This window comes from Bos mutus, chromosome 8 (assembly GCF_027580195.1).
Source record: "Bos mutus isolate GX-2022 chromosome 8, NWIPB_WYAK_1.1, whole genome shotgun sequence".
Taxonomy (NCBI): Eukaryota; Metazoa; Chordata; class Mammalia; order Artiodactyla; family Bovidae; genus Bos; species Bos mutus.
Genome location: NC_091624.1, coordinates 49,877,714 through 49,905,197, shown reverse-complemented (window position 1 = coordinate 49,905,197; position 27,484 = coordinate 49,877,714). Strand labels below are relative to the sequence as shown.

The 27,484-nt window shown below is 44.6% G+C and overlaps 1 protein-coding gene across 1 annotated transcript in view; it reads left to right on the top strand.

Annotated features, from left to right (window-relative positions):
• The window catches only part of LOC102286694 (stimulated by retinoic acid gene 6 protein-like), a 60,553-nt gene that overhangs the window by 13,377 nt on the left and 19,692 nt on the right, over positions 1–27,484 (top strand). The window contains exons 2-5 of the mRNA XM_070374929.1: positions 19,398–19,473; positions 21,228–21,325; positions 22,418–22,548; positions 26,074–26,194. Coding sequence (XP_070231030.1) covers positions 19,398–19,473; positions 21,228–21,325; positions 22,418–22,548; positions 26,074–26,194 — 426 coding nt within the window. The remainder of the gene's footprint in view (positions 1–19,397; positions 19,474–21,227; positions 21,326–22,417; positions 22,549–26,073; positions 26,195–27,484) is intronic.

Genomic DNA, 27,484 nt, shown 5'->3' with positions numbered 1-27,484 from the left:
GAACTGTGGTGTTGGAGAAGACTCTTGAGAGTCCCATGGATTGCAAGGAGAGCCAACCAGTCCATCCTAAAGGAGATCAGTCCTGGGTGTTCATTGGAAGGACTGATGTTGAAGCTGAAACTCCAATACTTTGGCCACCTCATGCGAAGAGTTGACTCATTGGAAAAGACTCTGATGCTGGGATGGATTGGGGGCAGGAGGAGAAGGGGACGACAGAGGATGAGATGGCTGGATGGCATCACTGACTCGATGGACATGAGTCTGAGTGCACTCCGGGAGTTGGTGATGGACAGGGAAGCCTGGCGTGCTGCGATTCATGGGGTCTCAAAAAGTTGGACACGACTGAGCGACTGAACTGACTGAACTGACTGACTTTAATGTAGTTGATAATTTTAATCACATCCTGCAAAGCATTGTTAAATTCAGGTGACTTTTTTCAGCTAGCCAGTATTTCTCTATGGATGACACAGTGCATAGATTCATATTCAGAATTGACCTGAGACGTGAAACCAGAAAGTCATCTGGTCATGGCAGCTACTTCATCTGTGCATATAACAACACAAAATGACCAATACAGTTTTCCTGATATGTAATCATCCAAATAATGCTCAAAATTCTCCAAGCCAGGCTTCAACAGTACATGAACCGTGAACTTCCAGATGTTCAAGCTGGTTTTAGAAAAGACAGAAGAACCAGAGATCAAATTGTCAACCTCCGCTGGATCATCAAAAAAGCAAGAGAGTTCCAGAAAAACATCTACTTATGCTTTATTGACTATGCCAAAGCCTTTGACTGTGTGGATCACCACAAACTGTGAAAAAGATGGGAATACCAGACCACCTGACCTGCCTCTTGAGAAATCTGTATGCAGATCAGGAAGCAACCATTAGAACTGGACATGGAACAACAGACTGTTTCCAAATAGGAAAAGGAGTATGTCAAGGCTGTATATTGTCACCCTGCTTATTTAACTTATATGCAGAGTATATCATGAGAAACGCTGGGCTGGATGATTGCTGGGAGAAATATCAATAACCTCAGATATGTAGATGACACCCCCTTATGGCAGAAAGCGAAGAAGTACTAAAGAGCCTCTTGATGAAAGTGAAAGAGGAGAGTGAAAAGGTTGGCTTAAAGCTCAACATTAAGAAAACTAAGATCATGGCATCTGGTCCCATCACCTCATGGCAAATAGATGGAGAAATAGTGAAAACAGTGACAGACTTTAGTTTTGGGGGCTCCAAAATCACTGCAGATGGTGACTGCCACCATAAAATTAAAAGACACTTGTTCCTTGGAAGAAAAGTTATGACCAACCTAGACAGCATATTAAAAAGCAGAGACATTACTTTGCTGACAAAGGTGCATCTAGTCAAGGCTATGGTTTTTCCAGTAGTCATGTATGGATGTGAGAGTTGGACTATAAGGAAACCTCAGTGCTGAAGAATTGATGCTTTTGAACTGCGGTGTTGGAGAAGACTCTTGAGAGTCCTTTGGACTGCAAGGTGATCCAACCAGTCCATCCTAAAGGAAATCAGTCCTGAATATTCATTGGAAGGACTCATGCTGAAGCTGAAACTCCAATACTTTGGCCACCTGATGTGAAGTACTGACTCATTGGGAAAGACTCTGATCCTGGGAAAGATTGAAGGTGGGAGGAGAAGGGGACGACAGAGGATGAGATGGTTGGATGGCATCACGGACTCAATGGACATGAGTCTGAGTAAACTCCAGCAGTTGGTGATGGACAGGGAGGTCTGGCGTGCTGCAGTCCGTGGGGTTGCAAAGAGTCAGACATGACTGAGTAACTGAACTGAACTGAATCACTCAAAGACTTGAATAGTTCTGCAGCTGTGGTGTTGGTCAGCAACAGAAGTGCACATAATATAGCCTCAAGCACACCCTCAAAACAAGCACTGTTGCCTTGATGTCAACATTGGTAGACTCGTCAGTGTCAGTACTGTATGCCACAGTAACTCATTAATCCTTTCTAACAATTGAGCCTCAACATCCCCTGCTGTTTCATCAATTCATCTAGTTATGGTGCCAGTTGTGAAAGAGGAACATGTGCCACCATTTGAACTGAAGCCTCTCCTAAAAGTTCATGACAAATGTCCTTAGCAGCAGGCATGATGAACTTTTTAGCAAGAGTAAAGTGCTTCTTAGCTTTACCAATGAGGTTAGCCACTAAGAATCATGCTCTCAGTGCAGACACATTGGACGAAGTGATCGCCTTCAATAATTGTTTCTGTTCTTCATGTTCATGGTTTTTTTTTTTCTTTTAAAAGACTCCAAAGTCTTGTCTTTTAATGCAGGGTGCTTGGTCTCCATGTGGAATAGTTTTGAAGGTTTCAGGGCTTTGTTGTGTAGCCAGTCACCACATATTATACAAAGCAGGGTTGGAGAATGTGAATCACCTGTTGCAACAAACCCATAATTTAAGTTGGACTCGGTATTTTCTATTAAATACAGTTTTCTTTTGTTTGCAGTCTTAGAGGCTTCTGCTGTCTCATCATTGGGTTTTTCCCCAAGCTCTCTAGCAACATTTGTTTTTTCCTCATTTTGGCTAGGGTTAGCTTGCAGGCTTCGGAGAAGGCAATGGAAACCCACTCCAGTACTCTTGCCTGGAAAATCCCATGGACGGAGGAGCCTGGTAGGTTGCAGTCCATGGGGTCATGAACAGTCGGACACGACTGAGCGGCTTCACTTTCACTTTTCACTTTCATGCATTGGAGAAGGAAATGGCAACCCACTCCAGTGTTCTTGCCTGGAGAATCCCAGGGATGGGGAGCCTGGTGAGCTCCCGTCTATGGGGTCTCACAGAGTTGGACACGACTGAAGCGACTTAGCAGCAGCAGCTTGCAGGCTTACCAAACCTGTGACTGAGACAAGTGTTCAGTGCAGGAAAGAGGCATGGATGGGAGTGGTAAATAGAATAATGAGTGGGCCATGCACAAACTAAAATAAGTTGGATTATTGCCACTGTCTGATGTTTTGATATGAGTCTGCAAGCAATTGATTTATTATGGTCTCTGTGCAGTCAAGCCTAGTCTAATGATAATCTGTATTTGCAGCCACTCCCTAGTGCTAGCATTACCACCTCAGCTCCACCTCAGATCACTAGGTATTCAGGTCTCACAAGGAGTGCACAACCTAGATCCCTCACATGTCCAGTTCACAGTAGGGTTTGCACTACTATGAGAATCAGATGCCACTGCTCATCTGACAGGAGATGGAGCTCAGGCAGTAATGCCGGTGATGGGGAGTGCCTGTAAATACAGGTGAAGCTTTGCTTGCTTGCCTGGTGCTCACCTCCTGCTGTGTGGCGGGGTCCTAACAGGCCATGGCCCAGTACCGGTCTGTGACTCAGGCGTTGGGGACCCCTGGTATAGAGGACAGTTTCCTCTACATGGTGATTCAGGGACCTAGGCTCCTTCCCTCCCATTCCTTTCAGGCCTTTGAATCCTAAACCAGCAGATGGGGAAGGAGAGGGTAGAAAGACACACTTGCTTCTTAACTGTCTTAGCCCAGAAGTAATGCACATCACTTCTCACATTCCGTTGGTAGCCTTGGTCCCGTGTTTGTTCCTAGATGCTGGGTGGGCTGGGAAATATGCCCCTGGGTTGGGAAGGTCCTTGCCAGCAGCAGCTTCACTTTATGGCAAGGGAGTAGGAATTCCTGGTGGACAGCTAGCCCTGGTTCTGCTACAGGAGTAGGGTTCTGTTTTGAATTTGTCTCTAGCCCCTCCTCCCAGCAAATGGTCTTGTTTCCAGAGAGAATCTTGAAGGCAGTGGTCCTAATTTCCTAGTTTATTGCCTTGAGGCAGAGTAGGCAGAGTCCTACTTTATTGCCTGTAATAATTTTTACAGCTAGCTAAAGAGGCCTCAGCTGCTGAACAAAGCTTCAGTATCTCAAGGATCCAGTGCCCACAGCCAGCAGGTACTAAAAAAGAGTGCAGGAGTCTCAGAAAGAGAAAATAGGAAGGAAGTTCCTGATTTTGAATGAGAAAGCATGGGAAGGGTGGAAGAGCCAAAGAATAGCCAGTAGTGTTCCCAAACAAGGAAGGAGGCCACCACATACTGTCATTTCTCTGGTAAATATTTGACTATATGTTTGTTTTTCTCTGAGGAGTTTTGGATGATGTGACATAAACTGGGCAGAACATCAGAATATCAGAAGCACTCAACAAGAGGCCAGAGAAGCCCAAAGAACAATTCAGAGAAGCAGACTGCTCACCAGGGTGGCAAGCAGTGCTTTTCCACCAAGATGTTTCCTCCAAATGCAAGGTGAGTTATCAGGGCCCAGCTTGAGACAAGTCATGCTGGACAATAGCGTTTTCCTGGCAACTGTCTTCTTTTTTAATTAAAAAAGTAATTTTTTACTTTTGTACAGTTGAAGTACAGTTGATGTACAACATTAATTATAGTTGCACAGTGTAGTGATTTATAATTTTTAAAGGTTATACTCTATTTATAGTTATAGAATACAGACTATATTCCATGTGAAAGTGAAGTCGCTCAGTCGTATCTGACTCTTTGTGACCCCATGGACTGTAGGCTACCAGGCTCCTCCGTCCATGGGCTTTTCCAGGCAAGAGTACTGGAGTGGGGTGCCATCGCCTTCTCCGGGGGATCTTCCTGACCCAGGGCTCCAACCCAGGTCTCCTGCATTGCAGGCAGACGCTTTACTGTCTGAGCTAGTAGGGAAGCCCTATATTCCCTATATTGTACAATATATCCTTGTAGTTTATTTTATGCATAATAGTTTGTACCTCTTAATTTCCTACCCCTGTTTTGCCTCTCTCCCCTTCCTTCTCGCCACTGCGTGCATGCAGGCGTCAAGTCATTTCAGTCGTGTCCGACTCTTTGCAACCCTATGGACCATAGCCAGCTAGGCTCCTCTGTTCGTGGGATTCTCTAGGGAAGAATACCAGAGTGGGCTGCCACGCCCTTCTCCAGGGGATCTCCTCCACCCAGGATCAAAGCCACATCTTTTACGTCTCCTGCATTGGCAGACAGGTTCTTTATGACTGGTGCCACCTGTGAAGCCCTCCCTCTCACCACTGGTAACCACTAATTTGTTCTCTATATCTATGGGTCTGGCTTTTTGTTGCTGTTGTTGTTATATTAACTAGTTTGTTGTATTTTTTAGATTCTACGTATACAGGATATCAACTGATATTTGTCTTTCTCTGTCTGACTTATTTCACTTAGCATAACTTCCAAGTCCATCCATATTGTTGCAAATGGCAAACATTTTGTCCTTTTTGTGGCTGAACAGGATATCTTCTTTATCCATTCATCTGATGATGGACACTTGAGTTGCTTCCATGTCTTGGCTGTTGTGAATAGCACTGCTACAGACGTTGTGGTGCGTGTATCTTTTCAACTTAGTGTGTTTGTTGTTTTCAGATATGTAGCCAAAAGTGAAATTGCTAGGTCATATGGTAGTCTATCTTTAATTTTTTGAGAAACCTGGTGACTGTCTTTGTTATTGGTGATTCATGGAACCGGGAAGAAGGCGTGGTTTATGTAATTTGGCAGGGGGCACTGAGCAGAGAACCACAGGTAGGTTCTTGGGTCAGTGAACAGATTTCAGTTTGTCTTCATTCTGAAGTTACAGAATGGGAAGATCCCAGAGGATCTGGGTTTGGAACCTGGCTCTGTAGTTTCTAGTAGATCTTAAAGCCTCAGTTTCCTCATCTATTAATCAGTTTCCTCACTTATTAACCCCTGTCCTAACCCATAGCTTTGTGAAGATCATATGAAAAAATAATATGAAAGGCATTTGAGAGATGTAAAGTCATGTCTAGACGTCATGAATTAAGAATTCTCACTCAAACATTTAAACTTAAACATTTCATCTTCAGTTCAGTTCAGTCTCTCAGTCGTGTCCGACTCTTTGCGACCTCATGAATTGCAGCACGACAGGCCTCCCTGTCCATCACCAACTCCCGGAGTTCACCCAAACTCACGTCCATCGAGTCGGTGATGCCATCCAGCCATCTCATCCTCTGTCGTCCCCTTCTCCTCCTGCCCCCAATCCCTCCCAGCGTCAGGGTCTTTTCCAATGAGTCAACTCTTCACATGAGGTGGCCAAAGTACTGGAGTTTCAGCTATAGCATCATTTCTTCCAAAGAAATCCCAGGGCTGATCTCCTTTAGAATGGACTGGTTTGATCTCCTTGCAGTCCAAGGGACTCTCAAGAGTCTTCTCCAACACCACAGTTCAAAAGCATCAAACATTTCATCTTAAATGATTCTAAAACTAAAAAGACTACTCAAAAAGTAGAACCATTGCTTCCTGGTATCAGGGGATTCTCCATTTAGATTGTTGCAAGATGTTATTGTGGGGAAGGAAAAAATAATATTTCCTCTATCCTTCTAGGTTCTTGACAAAGATACTCCTATAATAAAAAAAGATTAACAGGAGATAAACAAAAATTTAATAACATGTATACATTCTGTACAGGGTCCCCAAGTGGTGCTAGTGGTAAAGAACCTGCCAGCCGATGCAGGAGATGTAAAAGGCACAAGTTTGATTACTGGGTTGGGAAGATCTCCTGGAGGAGGGCATGGTAACCCACTCCAGGATTCTTGCCTGGAGAATCCCATGGACAGAGGAGCCCGGCAGGCTAGAGTCCCTAGAGTGGCACAGAGTTGGACACGACTGGAGCAACTTAGCACACGTGCACGTGTATACCTCCTGAATACGTGGGAGATACCTAGGAAAACTGAGTTAACTCTCCCAAATGACTGAAGTTGTCACCCTAAATACCATCTTCAGCTAAAGACAAAAAAAGATGTTAGGATGAGGAGTCAGTTATTAGGAAAAGCACAGTAAACAAGGGTAAGGTTATGAAAGAAATAAAAATGAATGGTGCTTTTTAGGACAGTTAAGAATGGAAGGGAGCAAAAAAAAAAAAAAAGGTGGGGGGCCTTTGTCTTCTTCAATCACCCATTTTTCGCATGGTAACTCTGCTTGAACTTGCCAAACATGGGTGAAAACACTTCCATACACTCTCTCCAAAAAGGGGGTAGCTACCAGATGCAGACCATTCTTCTCTGAACAGTAAGCTCCAATTGAACGGGTAAGGTCAAGGCAAAGGAGAATAAACAGAGATCTGGACACCCAGAGGAGGAAACAGGGAGGCCCTGGGAGAAGACGGAACAAAGAACCAGGCCAGAGACGAAAGGCCAGTCAATAGCTCATCTTAAAGTTATCACGTGTGTTTGAGTCCCACCAAGAACAAGTGATAGTCTCCCTCTGACTGGTGTTCTCTGAGGATCCAGTGAGACCTTGGTGATGAGGGTTCTTTATAAACTGTAAAGCTCTGTTATTTACTACAGTGCCCTGCTCAAGACAGGAAAATTCTTGCAGTCCTTCTGCCCTGGGAAAGAGCTCTGTTCCCAACTTGGCTGAGCCGATTCTGTCTCTCTGAGTCAGTTGACCAGCTGGTTAAACAGTGGAGCCAAGACACCCAGCCAGGAGTCCAGCTCCTTGGTTCTGTGGCTCCTGTGTCTCTTGATAATGTCAGACCCCACATCCAGGAGGGACCCCAGGGTCTGCTGGGGGCCAGGCTGCTGCTTGGAATATTCCACTCCCACCTCATGAAATAGCATCTGTGGCAGGTAGTCGTAGGGAAGGTGGAAGCAGGCCTGAGGCCTAGCAAGCATGGTACTTCTCAGTTAACAAATCACCATTCCTATCCGTTCTCTAAGGATCTAGGAAGTGCTGGCATCCCATCCATTCTACAGATAAAGCAACCAAGGATTCAGCAGGAGAAATGATTCACCCCAGCTCACGAGGTTTATAACTCCCAGGCTTTTCCTCTGGGTAGATCTGAGGACTCACACGTGCATGAAAACAGCCCATAGTCACCCTCCAATGGAGGTTACCAACCAGAGCTGATCATCCCCAGCTGTACATGCATGAATGTTTAGTCACTTCAGTCGTGTCTCACTATTTGCTACCCCATGGACTGTAGCCCGTCAGGCTCCTCTGTCCATGGGATTCTCTAGGCAAGAAGACAGGAGTGGGTTGCCATGCCCTCCTCCAAGGGATCTTCCTGACCCAGGAATCGAACCCAAATCTCTTGCATCTCCTGCATTGCAGGCAGATTCTTTACCTACTAAGTCACCTGGGAAGCCTCATCCTAGCTGTACAGCAAGGTCCAGATGAGTAGTCCAGGGAGTAGTCATGGCAAAGGAGAAAAAAACCGATTTGGACACACAGAGAAGACAGACAGCGGCCCTGGGGAAAAAATGGAATCAAAACAGGGTATCAGTGTGTCTCTCATTGTAGAACTTCCCCTGATTCTCAGAGAGTCACTGAGAGCAACAGACAGGGACAGAGCAGCAGGTAATGGAGAGAGAAACAGACAGAAGGGCACATGGGACTGACTTTCTGGGGAAGGTGTCAGAGGCAAGCCTGAGGGGGATGCAGACTCTGCCACTCACTGGCTGGGAAGCCTGGATGTGTTTCCTTACCTTCTGCTGCTTCCGTTTTCTCATAGGTGAAATGGGGTGATGATAGTACCTCTCACAGGGCTATCATGAAGCTCAAATTAGTTAATAAAAGCATATCCTTGAGGGATAGCTTGACATACTGTAGGCCCTTGAGAAAGGTTAACTTTCCATCTATCCATTTAGGAAGTATTAGTGGGCACCAGGGTTTCCCTGGTGGCTCAGATAGTAAAGAATCTGCCTGCAACTTGGGGGACCTGGGTTTGATCCCTTGGCTGGGTTTGATCCCCTGGAGGAAGGCATGGCAACCCATTCCAGTATTCTTGCCTGGAGAATCCCATGGAAAGAGGAGCCTGGTGGGCTACAGTCCATGCGGTTGAAAAGAGTCGGACACGACTGAATGACTAAGAATAGTGGGCACCTGTCATTGCCACATGCTGGGTCAGGAGCGAGCACATGAGAAGAATGAGGAAGGTCCCTGCCCCTAGGGAGCACCTCCTCTAGTGGGGGACACAGATGTATGAAGACTTTTCCACAAAGTGGGCTCCCTGCTGTGATTGTGGACTGAGTCCCACGCAGTCCAACTATCTCAGTTCACAAGTAACCAAACTGAGACCCTGGGCTCATCTGAGACTAGGAAGCCACTGCACTTTTAGGAGCAGGGCTGGGGGGGCTCACAGTGGTATTTCCTGGCCAGGTGCCTTTGCATGAGGGCCTCAGAGGAGGCTGGTGGCTCTGGAGGACCGAGGGGCCATTCTGGGCAAGATTGCTGTGTTCTTCCCGCCCTGCTCCCCACAACCTGTAGCGTGGAGCGGGACATTGATCACGGGGCCAGGTGTGCAGAGCACTCAGGCTACTGGTTAACCAGGTGAAGGACTTCAGTCCACTGTGTGATCAGGAACCCAGGGCAGGGGAGTTTCAGACAATCCCTCACCTAGCAGGTGGCCAGGGACACCAGGTCAGCTCCCCATGGACATGCACTGGATTGGAGCTGAGGGGGCACTCAGTCTGGAGAGGGCTGACCCCAGATGCTCAGAGGACAGAGGAGCAGATGGGGTCTGGCATATGAGGAGGTAGAAACAGCCAGTGAGAGTCCCTCTCCAACCCAAGAAAGAAAACTTTTCTTTGGTCCAAAAGCAAGGAATTGTACTGATAGAATAGATTATCACACACAATTTACAAATAACAAATATACAATGATCTTTCTTTCAAACTGCACAGACCCAATTAAATCTCACAGAATGCTTTCATTGATTTTTGCCAGAACTCTTGTATATGTAGTCAACCTGCCATTGACCCATGAGTTTATTTCCGACATGAGTGTTGGTTGATATATTTATTGACATTAATGAGTAAGACAAATGTGCAACAGTGGAAACAAGGTGTGAGTCAGAATTTCATTTTCCAGAAACTCTTTTTTGGATGAATGAGATAAGAATTTTAAATTCTAGAAGAATATTTCCTTTTTTTTTTTTTTTTTTGCTCTTCATAATGTAATGGCTACAAACATGTTTAAAGTTAATCTGCCTTGTTAACATTTTCTCTGTCACTTTCTAGACAGTCTCAGAACATAAATCAGAGCCTGATTTGTAGTGCTCCCCCATCTCCCTGGTGTAAGTACTCCCAGCCTGGCTGATTTCAAGCTAATGATGTGATGTCGCTGAATGGAGGTGTGAAGGGAGGCACGGGAGTAGCACAATCCATAACATAGAGTTTTCATCCTGCACATATAACAGATGTAGATAACCTCCAGAGATAAATCACAGCAAAAGGTAGCAAAGTAATTAGGAGGTGATGGGTTTTCAGGCTTTACTACTTTCCTTTTTAATAATTTATTTAATTATGCATTTGTATATTTTAATTTTTACCAATGGTGGTGTTTACAAACTAGCTTGCAAAATTCCTGATAATGTGACAGTCCTAAGCTGATACAAGCCAGCTTGAGCATACTATCACATCTGCCTCCATCTCCAGGCAGGACTAGGAGGAGACTGTGTGTTAGGGGATTGAAGGGATTCACAGAGGTGGGGCTGGACTGACCCCAGAGACCCTGGCACACAGGCCGCCTCATTGCTGGAGGCATCACATGGACAGGCATGCTCATGCACACACATGCACACACACACACAAACACACTGCACACACCTCTTCCTCCTTCTCAACCCTTCTCTGCTCTCAGCAGTGGGAACCAGTTCCCTTTTTTCTGCCCCCAGGATGGCCGGTGCCACACTCACAGAGCACCTTGAGCTGGACTTGAAATAACCTGGGCTTTGTGACGTTTTCTGCTCACTGGCCTTCTTTGGGCCTCAACTTCCTGAGGGAAGTTCCCATGGAATTTAACAAACATGCCCTAATCCTGTCTGTGCCAGGTGCTGGGCTGGATTTAGGATCAGAGATGAGTCAGCCGCAGCCCAGAAGGTCAGCGAACTCTCGGAGCTCTGAGGAGCCACGTGAGCTAGCAGCGGGGGCTGGGAGGATGGTGTCATACTGCGGTGCCTGGCTCCCAGCCTCGCCTCCTCCTGGGCCAGTTAGGAAACCTCTCCTGGCTCCAGTTCCTCATTTTGAAAAGGAGTTATTACAATCTGCTTAATGGTATGGACCTAACAGAAGGAGAAGATATTATGAAGAGATGGCAAGAATACACAGAAGAACTGTACAAAAAAGATCTTCATGACCCAGATAATCACGATGGTGTGATCACTCACCTAGAGCCAGACATCCTGGAATGTGAAGTCAAGTGGGCCTTAGAAAGCATCACTATGAACAAAGCTAGTGGAGGTGATGGAATTCCAGTTGAGCTATTCCAAATCCTGAAAGATGATGCTGTGAAAGTGCTACACTCAATATGCCAGCAAATTTGGAAAACTCAGCAGTGGCCACAGCAATGGAAAAGGTCAGTTTTCATTCCAATCCCAAAGAAAGGCAATTCCAAAGAATGCTCAAACTACCGCACAATTGCACTCATCTCACACGCTAGTAAAGTAATGCTCAAAATTCTCCAAGCCAGGCTTCAGCAATATGTGAACTGTGAACTTCCTGATGTTCAAGCTGGTTTTAGAAAAGGCAGAGGAACCAGAGATCAAATTGCCATCATCCGCTGGATCATCGAAAAAGCAAGAGAGTTCCAGAAAAGCATCTATTTCTGCTTTATTGACTATGCCAAAGCCTTTGACTGTGTGGATCACAATAAACTGTGGAAAATTCTGAAAGAGATGGGAATACCAGACCACCTGATCTGCCTCTTGAGAAATGTGTATGCAGGTCAGGAAGCAACAGTTTGAACTGAATATGGAACAACAGACTGGTTCCAAATAGGAAAAGGAGTTCATCAAGACTGTATATTGTCACCCTGTTTATTTAACTTATATGCAGAGTACATCATGAGAAACGCTGGGCTGGAAGAAACACAAACTGGAATCAAGATTGCCGGGAGAAATACCAATAACCTCAGATATGCAGATGACACCACCCTTATGGCAGAAAGTGAAGAGGAACTAAAAAGCCTCTTGATGAAAGTGAAAGTGGAGAGTGAAACAGTTGGCTTAAAGCTCAACATTCAGAAAACGAAGATCATGGCATCCGGTCCCACCACTTCATGGGAAATAGATGAGGACACAGTGGAAACAGTGTCAGACTTTATTTTTCTGGGCTCCAAAATCACTGCAGATGGTGACTGCAGCCATGAAATTAAAAGACGCTTACTCCTTGGAAGGAAAGTTATGACCAATCTAGATAGCATATTCAAAAGCAGAGACATTACTTTGCCAACAAAGGTCTGTCTCGTCAAGGCTATGGTTTTTCCAGTGGTCATGTATGGATGTGAGAGTTGGACTGTGAAGAAGGCTGAGTGCCAAAGAATTGATGCTTTTGAACTGTGGTGTTGGAGAAGACTCTTGAGAGTCCCTTGGACAGCAAGGAGACCCAACCAGTCCATTCTGAAGGAGATCAGCCCTGGGATTTCTTTGGAAGGAATGATGCTAAAGTTGAAACTCCAGTACTTTGGCCACCTCATGCAAAGAGCTGACTCATTGGAAAAGACTCTGATGCTGGGAGGGATTGGGGGCAGGAGGAGAAGGGGACGACAGAGGATGAGATGGCTGGATGGCATCACTGACTTGATGGACATGAGTCTGAGTGAACTCCGGGAGTTGGTGATGGACAGGGAGGCCTGGCGTGCTGTGATTCATGGGGTTGCAAAGAGTTGGACACGACTGAGCGACTGATATGATCTAACTTGTAAAGACTACATAAGATAACATAAAATAGCAGAATTCCTAAGGAGATAGTGATACACAATAAAGTGACATCAATCGATAAAAGCTATTGTCATATGTTTGATGACCATAGAGTGATAACATTAGGACCAAAGGAAGCAGGACTGTGGGGCACAGAGACCCCGTACTGCCCCCAGCAGGCGATCAGCACAGGAGCGTCAGAGAAAGAAGTTAGGAATGCAGATGACCTGTGCGCTAGATGTACTAGTTCTGTGTCATTGCTTGGACTCATCCTCATTACTTTTAATTTTCAATCTTTATTTTTTATTTATTAAACAATTTTTAAATTTTCTATCTTTTTAATTAATGAAAGATTTATAATTAATACCCCATCATAGAACAAATCTTGCATATTTTCACTTTATGCTGATTCTTGGGCAACTTCCCTTCAGAATGGTGTTTCATTGCTCTGGGACCTGAGCAAAAAACCTCCAGTCTTTTCCCTGATTACAAAACCCAGTCATTCATTCAGCGTATGTTCATTGCTGTCTACTTTGTGTTAAGCACTGTTCTAAGCAGTTGCCAAGCACTACATCTATGCAGTACCCTTGGAAAATTCAGGAAAATCACTTTTAACAGTAGAATGGACTCAAATCCCACTACACAGAGATAACCACTCTTCACAACTTGGGATCATGTTGTTTTATAATATGTTTCCCTTAACAATATATCACAAACACAGTTCCAAGCTGTCATCTGTGGAAATTTTCTACACTTGAGGGTGCTGTTTTGTGGCTCACCCCTCAACAGATCTGCCCCAACAGCCCTGGACCCATTAGGAAATAGTGTGAGTCTCAGAGACCAAGAAGGGGGTCTCAGTGGCCTTCTAACTTGGGTTGACCCCAAGTCAAGGTCACCTGTTCATGCTGGAGGGGACGCATAGATAGAGCCCTTATTTAGAGAGCTCCACTCTCTACTGTCTCTGAGCTCACCTGCTTCTAGCCACTGCCAGACTAACTCTCGTCTCAGCCCTCCAAGCAGGAGACAGGTCCAGCAGTGAATATGTGCAGGCAGAGTCACCCCACAGAAAGAGGTCTGTGGGTCTGTATATTCTGACATGAGAAATTGCCCTTCTTTAATAAAAATCTTTTCCTTTCTTTTATTGATTAAATGAAGAAATCAATCAAATCAGACAACTTTAGTCTGGTCCCATTTTTGCTTGAAACTACAGGTTACAAAAACATGATTATGGAAGGGAAAAGGGCTTGTATTAGTACTTTTTACATTTGTAAATATTCTGAATATTTTACGATAAGCATATATTACATTTAAAATGTTAAGAACACATAGGAGGGAGGGAGGGAGGAAGAATGAAATTTTTAGCATTCTAATACATGTCCCCAGTCATCTCTCTGATTATTTCCTTAGTGTATATTTTTTAGAATTAGGATTCCTAGAAGTGGAATTGCTGTATTTTAACAGCTCTCGGTATATACTGCAAAATTAATCCACAGAATGGCTATATCTCCTTGCACTTTGATTACCAGTAAATGAATACCAACTTGTCTTGACCTTCAGTAATTCTGAGTAGTATTGTCAATAACTCCCACTTTAATAGATAAGACAGGGTCTTCTCTGGAGGTCCAGTGTTGTCCTAATGGTCCGGAAGCGAGTGACGAGAATGAAGACAGAACACAAAATCTGGTGCAATGGGTCAGGGGACCTGCAGCCTCTATTGGACTGAGGTGCAGAGTCCACTCTGAGTCCAGCTTTTATTCCGAATTGCAGACTACAAGACTTTTTTTATCTTATCTTTCCCAAGACACTACACTGACAGTCCAGATCCCCTTGTTTTTACCCCAGGCCTCTCACTTTTGGGCTAGTCTCGGAAACAATTAGCGAGTGCATAGGCAACGTTCACGCCTGATGCTGACCCGAAGTTACAAGGTCCATTCTTTCATGGTCCCAGTCATACTCCCTTCTGGGTCTGGCCTTGGGGGGTTGTAACAAGGAGATTATTCTTAAGAAAACCATGACAGATTATCATTAACACAATTTCTTTTATATATATATATATATTTACAATTTCTTAATATATGCTGTTTTTCCAGGTGCTATTTCTGTGGAATTTCTCAAGGCTATGAAAGTACATTGTTAGGAATTCCCAGTACATCTTCCCCCCTTCTGTTTTTTCAGGAGTAGATACACCGTCTGAGCATAGTCCACATCTTTTTCTTCATCAATTCTCGTGCATCTGAGGACTAGACACAAAACAGTTAAAGACATACATCCTGATATTATAGTACCAAGCAAGCCTCCTCCTAAAGTTCTAATCCACATCATGGGGTTAAGTTTATGTAAGCTTTCCTCAATTTCTTCAAATAAATCAGTTTCTGAGAGTAATTGTAAGTGAGCATTCTGCATACTAGAAATAGTAGCCGTAATTGGGAAATATCTAAGGATAAATTATTACGAACATGTCTTCTCAAATGTTTAAATGATTGATCCCACGTATATTCACTTTGGTTATATTTGTGAGGTGTGACACAAAATGAAGAGATATTCCAATCACACTTAAGATGAAGTTGCGATTTAAAATTTTGTACTTCATTCCCTAGTAGGAGAACTGCATTTTCTAAATCAATCAATCGTTCATTAATTTCTTTGTCTATGTGGGTTTGACTTCCCCAGGCAGAACTTGCATCTTGGTGCCACTGCTGTACAAATGTAGTCGCTTGTATAGTCTGATGCAATGCCACTTCAGCTACTGCTGCGGTCAGGGCTATAGCGATAATTCCCACAATAGCTGCTATAAGGAGTCCAATAAACTTTTGAAACGTTGTAGTACTTTCTTTATAACCTTTAAAAGGGCATGTGTTTCAGGAGAGCCTTCCCAAGGTCTGGTTTGATTTACTGGAAGCCATATTCCCAATCTCCTTCTTAATGTAACAAATGAGTGATTAGAATTATAAAGTGAAGAATTTAAGCAAGTGTATAATTTGCAGTCCTGGCAAGAAAGTTCTTGTACACTTCCGTTGATAGAAACTGTTCCTTTCGAGAGCACGTAAGAATCTCTCACGCAAGACTGAATATAAAATGTCCAGTTTGTACTGGTATTAAATATCAGTAAATAATGAGTTTTATCAGAATAATGTCCATCCCAAATTTGGAATTTTTTAAGACTTAAAGCCAATCTCCAAATCTCTCCTTGCCCTCTTCCTTTATCCGGTTGTGGGAAGGGGGATGGGATGCCACTAGCATGCCATGTAATTGGATGGTCTGAATGAGTGGTAATATTAGTATAGTCAAAGACTTTATGCATCTGCCAGTGCAGCCTTTTGTGAGGACTGTAGGACCGATTTTTATGAGAGCGATTAGAGACTACATACCCCTTAGGGGACCAGTCCCATACAATTCCATAGGAACCATTAATCAAAATTACTCCCTCAGTCCAATAGCGGCCAGGTCCCCTGACCCATTGCACCAGATTTCCTGTTCTGTCTTCATTCTCGTCGCTCACTCCCAGACCATTAGGGCAACAGTCCGGTGGCTAATATTCCATGCTCCCAATGCAGGGGACCCAGGTTTAATCCCTGGTCAGGGAACAAAATCCTCCATGTCCCAACTTAGAGTTGACATGCTGCAACTGAAGATCCCACATACTGCAACAAAGACTGAAGACCCTGCACACTGCAGCTAAGACCCCAGTGCAGCCATGCAAATAGATAAACAGTAAAAATAGATAAGGCAGCATTTCATCTTAATTTCTCCTTTTATTACTAGTTGAAATTTTAAGAATTTATTGAATGTTGGTATTTCTTCCCTTGCTGGTGGCTTACTATTCTTTGGACAGTTTTGTTCTTGTGGTGTTTCAATTTGGGTCTTTATTTCATTTTTTTCTTTTCCTGTGATTTGTTGGAGTGATTGAATTTTTATTTCTTCTTATTCACTTTTTAGTACATTGATTTGCTTTCCATTTATATCCCTCTGGTAGCTAACTGTGGACTTTTAACATACTTACTTAGAATTATATTTTACTTATAAATCCCAGAAAAATAAAACAGATTTCTACACCATCCTCCTAAACATGACAAGAACTTGGTCATCATTTCAATTCCCTTTATATCCACGTGTGTTCCTACCCTTCTATGTGAGGTATCATCTGGTATTTCAACTCCAAATTGACATTTCAAACATTTTATTTCACAATAATTACTTATCTAGCTATTTCCCCCCTAATTCCTCCATTTGTTGTTGCTTTTAAATCCTTCCCCTTCCTCCTAGATTTGTTTTTCTTCTTAATTGAGAATTTTCTCCAGTATTTCTTTTAGAACAGGTCTTTTTGAGTCCTTGTGTTTCTAACAATGTGTGTGTTAATATATATGTGTGTGTGTTTAAAATTCTGTGCTCGGGAATAATGGGAAGTTTTGCTAATTTCTTTGCTTATTGTGACTTTTTGCATCCCTCTACTTCTTCCTAGGGGGCTTCCCTGGTGGCTCAGTGGTAAAGAATCTGCCTGCAGTGCAGGAGATGCAGGTCCGATCCCTGGGTCAAGAAAATCCCCTGGAGAAGGAAATGACAACCCACTCCAGTATTCTTGCCTGGGAAATCCAATGGACAGAAGAGTCTGGCGGGCTACAGCCCATGGAGTTGCCAAGAGTTGGACATGGCTTAGTGACTAAACGGCAACAATATCTTCCTCCTAGGTTCATTCTTCTTGTGGACCATTTCCTCTACACTGTGTCTCAAAGAAGTTCTGTATTAGCTTTATTTCCTCAAGATACCACCTCTGTCCATCAAATTTTTGGCTCCCTTTCATAGTGTAATCTTTCCTCATGTTTGATGGTTCTAGACTGGGTGCTTATCTTTGTGATAGAGCTTTCCACTGGGATATTTATTTGGGATGGCAGCTGCTGCAGCAGCTAATACTAAAGTGTGCTTTCCGTGCAGCAGGGTAGAGGTGGGATGTGCCGATAGATGGGGTACCTCAGCAGCCGATCTTCATCCAAAGAGCCTGGTCCCTCCCAGGTGCCACCTGTGATCCGGGGCACTGCCTTTTCTCTCTGACGCATGTATACTATTCCCAGAGAGATAAACTCCTTGCCCCTGGCTGAGAGGACCATTGGGTCTGTGGCCCCCCAACTCTTCATTTTGTGGTCTGTCAGCAGCCCCCACCTGTGTCAGCCTCTTGCATGTGGATGCAGAGCACTTTTTTCGTGGTCACAGTCTGCAGCCATGCTGGCTAATGCTTTTTCTCTTTGATCTTGTCCTAATTGCACTCCATCATTCAGCATCTTCTAATAGTTTCTGTGTACCTGATAGACTTCTTTCCTGCTTTCAAATATGGCTATTTTTCCTTTCTTTTAAAATTTGAGGCTTTTGTATAGGATGGGGAGACTGATGTATGTGCTTAATTTACCTTCCAAAAACTGGAGTTCTGATTTTTACAGTTCTGTCACATTTCTAACAGCATGAGTCCCCACCACCACTACCCCACCACTTCTAGGATATTTCAGTCCTGTGGTTTACACATCACCATGGAGTACTGGAATTGCAAAGGATTTCAAGGGAATATGTTATGCTCCGGCTTCCCAGGTGGCAGTAGTTGTAAAGAACCTGCTTGCCAACGCAGGAGACAAGAGATGCGGGTTTGATCTCTAGGTGGAGAAGATTCCCCAGAGGAGGGCATGACAACCTGCTCCAGTATTCTTGCCTGGAGAATCCCATGGACAGAGGAGGCTGTCAGGCTGTATACGGTCTATGGGGTTGCAAAGAGTCGGACACGACTGAAGTGACTTAGCACCCACACACACATGTTATGTTCATGGGTTCCCCTGAGAAGTGCTCTTCCCTGAGACTTCTGAAGGGAAAGCTGGCCAGGAGGGAAGTCTGGGGAATGGCCAGATGGATGCTGCAGGAGTGGGGCACAGAGTGAGCAAGGATCTGGAGGGTGAGCATGTGCTGAGGTGGTGCAGTGCAAGTCAGAGTGGCGAGAAAAACTGTGCTGGGACCCCAAAGAGGAGCAGGTCCCTCTCAAAGAGGCCACAAGCCTGCTGGCATGTGTTTCAGACAGGAGACCCCAGCAGCCCTGTTCTGCAGGCTGTGAGGTCTGGAGAGGACAAAGTCCATAGCCTGCCGTCCAGATGACTGCTGTCCTGCCCCAGTAGCCCAGCAGTGAATCAGAGTGAGCAGATGCTTCTTGATCTCTGATTACAAAAAACCATGTCGAAAGGCTGCTTTCCTGTGAAGTTTCTGGAGCTTAAGTCTCAGGACCTCTCACTTGCAGGACCCCATCAAGGCTCTGGGAGGGTGGGAGGCACCTTGGTTAACTGTTTACATGGTGATGTGTTTTCTTTAAAATATGAGCAGGTAAGATATTTTTGTAGTTTTATTTGAAAAGGACATCCAAATAATAAGCTTTGGGCTCCAAGGAAGCCTGAATCTGTCCTGGACTATGTCACCAAGAAAAGAAGGAGTTAGAGCCAGTTAGTAGGACAGCTATATAAATAATTAAGCTGGGGAAAGAGTTAAAGAAGACTAATCCACTTAGGGAAGACACATCACAGGTGAGCGGCACTGACTCAGAAAGTGACGTTAAAAAAGATCAGATGATCTCAGTGGGCTACAAGTCAAATTCCTGACAGTGATGCTCAAGGCTGAAGGGTCAATGACCACAACAGTGACTGATGATGTGAATGAGTATTTTGGCTGTTTTTCAGGACCAGGCAGCTAAACGGCACTTGTGACATCTCAGTGGACATGGAGCTCTTCCTCCATTACTCCCTCATCCCATCAGTAAGTGAAGGCAGAGGAGGGTCAGTGAGGGGAGAGAAGGGGAGCCGCCCCCCCCCATACACGGGCTTCCACAGGGGTCTGAATAGGTCAGCAGAGACTTGCTGACTTACATTATGCACCAAAAACACAGGCAGAAGAAGGCTTTGAAGGTCCCAAGAGTCAGGAACACTGACTTGTAGGGAAGTCCAAATAGGTTTTTCTGAGGAAGCAATGCTGGAGCTAAGGTCTGTTGGAAGATGTAGTAAAGAACATTTCAAGCAAAGAGAAGAGCTTGTGCAAAGGCTCCATGGGGGCAGGGAACATGGAGACTGTGAGGAGCTGAGAAGGCAAGTGGGGCTGGAGTGGAGAATGAGGTAGAAGTGTCTGGGGAGGTGGGTCAGGGCCAGACCCTGTGTAAAGGAGATTTGTCTTTGTTCTAAATACAATGGGTAGTAATTGGAGGATTTCTGGCATGAGTATGGTGGGATCAGATCAGTGTTGAAACGATCACTCTGGCTGCAAGTGGGGATCAGGTTGGAGGCAGGCAAGAGAGGAGGGAAGACCAATGAGGAGATGGTTGCAGAGGTCCAGGTGAGGTAATTTTACATCATCATAGATGATGGTGGTCAACTTGAGATGTTCAGAAGGTAAAATCAGTAGGACCTACTAACAGGTTGGTTACAGAGGTAAGGGAGAGAATGACTCTTCAGTTTCTGATTTGCACAGTTGGAAGGATGGTGGTATTTGCCATTCCCTTGTTAAGGAAAATTAGAAGAGATCCAAGTTTGGTGCGGGTAAAGGAACAAGACAGGGAGGAAACTCATGAGTTCCATTTAAGACATACTGAATTTAAAAAGCATTCAACACATCAAAAAGAAATACTAACTGTGTAGTTGGACATACAATTTTGGACCAAGTCTGGGCTGGAAATTTAAGTTTGTGAGTCTTCTATGTATTTGTGGCCATGGAAAGCATGGACATGGGTAGGATCACTGAGGAAGAGAGAGTCGAGGAGTAAAAGGAGCGGTCCTTGGAGTGAACCTTGGGGACCTCCACATGTAGCGGCTGGGTAAAGAATGATCCAGCAAAGGAGACTGAGAAGTACTGGAAGAAAACCAGAAGTGTGGCTGACAGAAGCATAGAGAAGAGAGTATTTCAAAGAGGAGGAAAAGGTCAACAGTGAATGCTGCTGAGAGGTCAAGCAGACCTGGCTTAATGTTTACATTTGGGTTGAGCAACAAGGTGGTAATTAGCGACTTTGACCAGCACTGCTTCCATGGAGTGATGGTGGTAGAAGCCAGGTTAGGGGTTGAAGAGCAAGTGAGAGGTCAGGAAATGGAGATGCCAAGTGTTGATAATTCTTGGGATACTTCTAGTAAAAGGAAAACAGGAAAGGGGCATCAAGTATCGGAGGGATGACTGAATCCACAGGAATAAAAAGCAAAGAAGGATTTGCCACCTAACAATTATCTGTTTGTTTGTTTGTTTGTTTTAACAGAAGAGGACACTGAGATTCAGAGAAGTTAAGTCTCCCTTCAAGCCAGTGAGTGGGAAAGAAAGATTTGAACCCATGTTCATTTAGGCCAACACAAAAGGAAGCTCAGTACAAAACATTCTGGAAACTTAAGGGTGCACATAGCCAGCTCCCTGAGTCTGGAGTTTGAGTCCTAGACATTCTGAGTGCTCTGGTCACCCACACACTCTCCTTCAGTAAGGGCACAGAAGGTCTGAGGATGAACATTCCCTGATGGCAAACTCATCTTCTCTTCCTATAGTTTTTCATCATTTTGGTCTTGTCCTTTCTGCAAAGAAGAGAGCAACACAGAGAGAGAGATGACACTTACCTTCTGCGGAACCACTTCGGAATGATCGTGTGAGTTGAGCCAAGGTTCATAACTACAGCTTGGGGTACTCTGTGTTTGGGACCAACACCATTTGTAAGGCCAGGCTAACTCCTAGTTACCTCCCCACCAAGAATAGCCCTGCCCCTCCCTTCCCCAACCCACCCAATGCCCAGAGAATTCAGAATGCAGTTCCAAGCCATTGTGCCCTCAGCACCCAGGGCTGCCCAGCTATGCTTAAGACATCTCAAGGAGGCTCAGCTCACTGTGGGAAGGGCCCTCCCACGCTCAGCACCATGGCTACTCCAGAAAGCAGAGGGGAGAGAGTTCCCCATCACTGGGGGCAGCAAGCATGAGTCATGTCCCAGGAGAGCTGGGTGGTCCAGGCAGATTTCAGGGCCTTTCTGGCTCTGACATTCTGAATCTCTGCTCCCCTTACCACATTTTTCCTTGAGTTCTAATTTTCACATCTCTGCCTCATCACTCTGTAATTAATAATAATGTTGATGATACAGTTAGCATTTATTGCACACTGACTGTGACCCAGGCACTGAACCATCCGCTTTAACTACATTACTCTGATGAACCCCAACAAGGTAGAGATTGTTATCCTCATGTGATGGATGAATAAGCTCAGGCTCAGAGAAGTGAGTCACTTGCCCATTTTGCTTGTTGTCATGGTTGCTGATGTCCTTGCTTTTGCTCCCCAGACTTGGAACTTCTCCAGGGCAAGATTTTGTCTCCCTCACTTCAGTACCCTGAATCCACATTTAGCCCAAAGATCGGCACAGAGGGCCTCAGGATATGTTGTTGTTTCGTCTCTAAGTCGTGTCCAACTCTTTTACAACCCCATGGACTGTAGCCCACCAAGGCTCTTCTGTCCATGGGATTTCCCAGGCCAAAATACTGGAGTCGGTTGCCATTTCCTTCTCCAGGGGATCTTCCAGACCCAGGATTGAACCCACATCTCCTGCATTGCAGGCGGATTCTTTACTGCTGAGCCACCAAGGAAATGAATAGTTCACTAAACAATAATTCCTCCCCAGCACAGGGTAGTTAACTTTGGAGGTGAACTGTGGGAGTGAGTCACTTCTGGCTTCATGACTTGTTTCTCTTATTCACAGACCTCTGGACTTCGTGGGCACTTTCAGTAACCGATGGTCCTATGGAGTCGCCTTTGGGGCCACAGCCAATAAGATCATGTTCTTGTTCTCGGAAGGTTACCAGCCCCTGCTGGTCCCGCAGTGGGCCCAAGGTACACGTGCTGCCTCACACCTGCTGGGAATTTCACCACGGAAATTCTTGCTCAGAGACGGCATGGCAGGGGTTCTCTGGGGTCAGGGGACACACTTTGTGGACTGTCAGCATTCTTTTCAGCTTATTACTTACCCAAGGTCAATGTTGAGCCCACAGTTTCAAAGCTCATTTGTCGGCATTTTCTCCTAGTTAGATTCAGGAGTTCTTTCAACATAGTAGAATGAAGGCTCAGAAGGTAGCTTCTCTGTCACCTGCACTAAACATCTCTCCTGAGTGATAGCTATGACTGCCTTCTTGCTATCAGTAAGCATTCAGATGCTTCCTCAAATAACTGTGCTTACTTCTCTGGCCATTGATCTGAGGCCTCTTTGTTCTCCATGCCCTGGGCTCTCCTACAGTTCAATCATCCCTAATCTAATGACTCCCAAACCTCTCCTGTCCAGTTCAGTTCTCTCTCCTGAGTTCCAGTCCTCTATGAGCAAACGCCTACAATATCTCTCTAGTTTTTAAGAGTTTTTGATGAAAATTAAAACCAAATTATATATCTCTTAGAAGTATATAAGTTAAGATTTGGCAAATGTTTCTTGTTGTTTAGTCACTCAGTCATGTCTTTTGCAATCCCATGGACTTCAGCCCACCAGGCTCCTTTGTCCATGGGATTTCTCAGGCAAGAATACTGGAGGGGGTTGCCATTTCCTTCTCCAGAGGATCTTCCCAATCCAGAGACTGAACCTGCGTCTCCTGTGTTGGCAGGCGGATTCTTTACCACTCAGCCACCTGGAAAGCCCATGGCAAATGTTTACATCTATGAAATCATTACCACAATCATCATGATGAACCCCAGAGTTAACTTTTTCCCCTTTGTACTCTCTTCTTCCCACCTGTATCTGGTCATCACCCCTAGCCTCAGGCAATTATATAAATGGAATCACAGGTAATGCACTTCCCGCCCCCCTCCCCCGACCTTGGGGGAATTATTTGTCTTCTTTCACTCACCAGCATCATTATTTTGAGATCCATACATGTTTAGCATGTATCAGAAATAATTCCTTTTTCATTTCTGAGTAGTGTTCCACTATATGGAGAGACCACAGTTTACCCATTCACCAGTTGACAGACATTTGATTTATTTTCAGTTTTTGGCTATTACAAATACAGCTGCTAAAAGGATTACAAGTCCTTGTATGTTTCCATTTTTCTTGGGTAAATACCTATGAGTGGATGTCTGGATTATTAAGACCATGAAGTAGATTATATTTTAAAAGAAACTGTCAGACTATTTTTCAAAGTGATTTTTTCCAGTTTTGATTACCTTCCTCAGTGTATGAGAGTTTCAGTTTCTCTTGTTCTTGACAACACATGGTCAGTCTTTTTAATTTCAGCCATTCTAAGAAGCATGACGGAGAAGGCAATGGCACCCCACTCCAGTACTCTTGCCTGGAAAATCCCATGGATGGAGGAGCCTGGTAGGCTGCAGTCCATGGGGTCGCTAAGAGTCGGACACGACTGAGCGACTTCACTTTCACTTTTCACTTTCTTGCATTGGAGAAGGAAATGGCAACCCACTCCAGTGTTCTTGCCTGGAGAATCCCAGGGACAGGGGGCCTGGTGGGCTGCCATCTATGGGGTCGCACAGAGTCGGACATGACTGAAGCGACTTAGCAGCAGCAGCAGCAGCAAGAAGCATGTAGTGGTATCTTATTGTGGTTTTAATTTGCGCTTTTGTAATGACTAATGATGTTGAGCATATTTTCATGCTTATTTGCTATCCCTCTACCTTCTTTGATGAATTGTCTTTTCAATCATTTGCCTACTTTAAAAAATTGGGTTGTTTTTTGTTTTCTTATTGTTGAGTTTTGAGAGTTTTCTTTTTAATATAATCTATAAGTATTTTATCAGATGTATGAATCACAAGTATTTTCACCCAATCTGTGACTTGTGTTTTCATTCTATCGACAGTGTCTTTTGAAGAGCTGCCATTTACAATTTTGAGGAAGTCTAATATTTTCATTTTTATTTTTATGGTATCATATAAGAAATCTTTGCCATATATGGTATATATGCCATATATGCCATATATGGTATCATATAAGAAATAAGATCACTTAGATTTTCTTATTTGTTCTTTCTAGAGGTTTTAGTCTTATGGTGTTTGCATTTAGGTCTATGATGCATATTAATTTTTTGCTTATAGTGTAAGGTGTGGAATGAATTCTCTCTTTTTTTTTTTGCCTTTGACTATCCATTTATTTGCAACACTACTTGTTGCAAAAATCTATTCTTTGCCTACTAAACTGCCTTTGCACCTTTATTGAAAACTGATTGACTACACATGTGTATGGGTCTATTTCTGGGCTCTCCATTTAGTTCCATTGATCTGCAAGGTGTGAAGTTTCCAATTTTTCCACATCCTATCCAACACTTGCTATTTTCATTTTAAAAAGATATAGACATTTGAGTAGGTATGAAGTACTATCTGACTGTTGTCTTGACCTGTGTTTCCTTGAAAACGAATATGTTGAGCATCTGGCTGGGCCAGAACATTGTTTCTTGCTTCATGGCTCAAGGGTTCCCTCTTCTGTTTTCACAAAGTGATTTTATATATGTATCCTCATTATAACCGCACATTCTCTAAGTTGACTTCTTCCCTCCACTTTTGTCTGGACTCACTAGTTCCCAGCTCCTAATGTTCTTATCCTTTTCATTTTGAATTCCTACTGTCAACAGTTTCTCTGTCACCCTGGGCTTGTCCTGTCCTTCTTATATTTCATGGCCTTGCTAAATGTCATCACCTCCAGGATGCCTTCCCTCATACTCAGACCCTAGGTGAGGTCCATGACTTTCTCTTCTTGCCCTCATAGCACTCTGAATATGCCTCTACTTTCATACATATCACATCATTTACTTTCCTCTTTGTCTTCCCTATTGTATTGTAAGTATCTCAAAGCAAGAACTTTGTTCATTCCTCCTGTGTCCTTGATGCCTGTTCTGTGCCCCAGCCCAAAGCAGACACTTAGAAAGGACACCCTGCCCAATTACATTTTACTGGATTTGTTAGACTATCTCAGAACTAGGCAGTGACAGCATTAATACTATCATTGCCTTAAGGGTACAGTGTATAAATATAATACTTTACAAGAGGTTTTGAAACACAGGACATCCCTGCTCTCTGTGTTGCTATGGTATACATTATGGTGCTTTACTTGTAGTGATTGTTTGTTCATTTATGTTGTCTGTTTCTGCCCATCATACTGTGAGCTAATCAAGGACAGGGACCAAGTCTTCTTCATCTCAATAGTTAGCCCAGTGCCTGGCATGGAAGAGGTACCAGGAAGGCTCTGTAACATGAATACATGACAGACATCCCTGCATTCCTCCCTGGACTAATCTAGGACTTATTCACTCATCTCCCTGAGTCCTGAGACCTGTGACTGCAAGGCACATGAAGCCCCATAGCTGCCCTGAGTCTCCCCTGAGCTTGTGAGAAGAGGAACTCACATAGTCTCTGGCCCTTCTCTCCCAGCCTTTGTGCTTCTGATCGGAGGCATCGAAGTTGGCCTGTCCCACTTCCCCTTTTTCGCCTGCCTCTCATCGGAGTTCGGGCTGGTCAGCTCCGTCCTGGGCTTCAGCTACTCTCTTGTCTGGTAAGATGGACTCTGCCTGCCTCCCCTCCAACAGTTTGTTTGGCCATGGCTAAACTCTGGGCAAAGTGCTGGTGGTGACCTGAGAACTCTCTTGGAGGGCACCTTGCCCAGAACTGAGGCTCAGGGTGGGTGGGTGGAATGACTGGTCCCAGGCCCACCGTGGCCCCTCCTTGGGACTGCACTTGAGGCTTCAGAAGGTCAATCTGCATTCTGTCAGCTCCACAAGAGCCTGTCCATGATTAGAATATTCCCAGAAGTCAGGGTTGTAGAAAAACTCACTTCTGTCAACTGCCGTCAGGTAGACCCACAGGTAGAAGCAGGAGTCCCATTTGGATGTGACTTCTCCTTGCTGTTGTCACTTCCCTGGGAGCCCAGGAGAAAGTGCAGGGGCCTTAACAGGGTATTTGGGGCCATCGCAATCTGGCCTATCCCCGTCTCTCCATGCCTGACAGTCTCTAGAACACACCTCCAGTCATGCAAGGCTCCTGAATTCATTCCTTCATCCATCCACTTCTTCATTCAGCAAATATACCACTGTGATCCAGGGAATACATTGGAAGACAAAACAGACCGTCATGGATCGTGCGTTCTGGCCTCTTTGTCTGCATGTTGCTCTTCCCTGTTGGAGCGTCTTCCCCCTTGGCCCGTGATGGGCACATGCTCATCCTTTATTCATCATCACCCCTAGATGTGGGAGCTTTCTCATCCTCCTCTTGAGCTCTGTGCCCTCAGCTCTGATGCCGAACCAGCACAGAGCTGGCCCTGGAGAATATTTCTGGCTGAGTAATCCCATGAACACTTCTACTCTCCAGCCCTCAAACTCATTTCATTGCCCGCAACCCCCTTACTGGGCTTGTTTCCCCCACAGCATTTTCTGTGGAGCAGGGGTCCCAGACCTAGTATGTAAACAAATGGAGGGAACTCTCAAGCAAATGATACCCTGATAGCTACAATTCCAGAGTTTGTTAAATGGCTTGCTAATTAGTGGCTTGATTTTAAAAAATTAGAAGACAGGGTATTAAGGGTTAGACATGGAGTAATATCATCTTAACAGCCTCTGGCAGACTCTGAGCTGGTGAGGAAAAGGTGGCCAGAAGCATTTAGCAGCTTGTGTACCATAGGAGTATGGGCACCAAGATTGAATATGACCAGCTGGGGGAAACCCTTGAGGCTTATTCCTCAGAGGAGTGTTTACAGACAAGGCCAGGCAGGAAAAGCCTCAGCCCCAGGGCTGGGAGACTTGGTCTTGGCTCTGAATGTGACTCTAGATGAATCCTTTTCCCTCTCTGG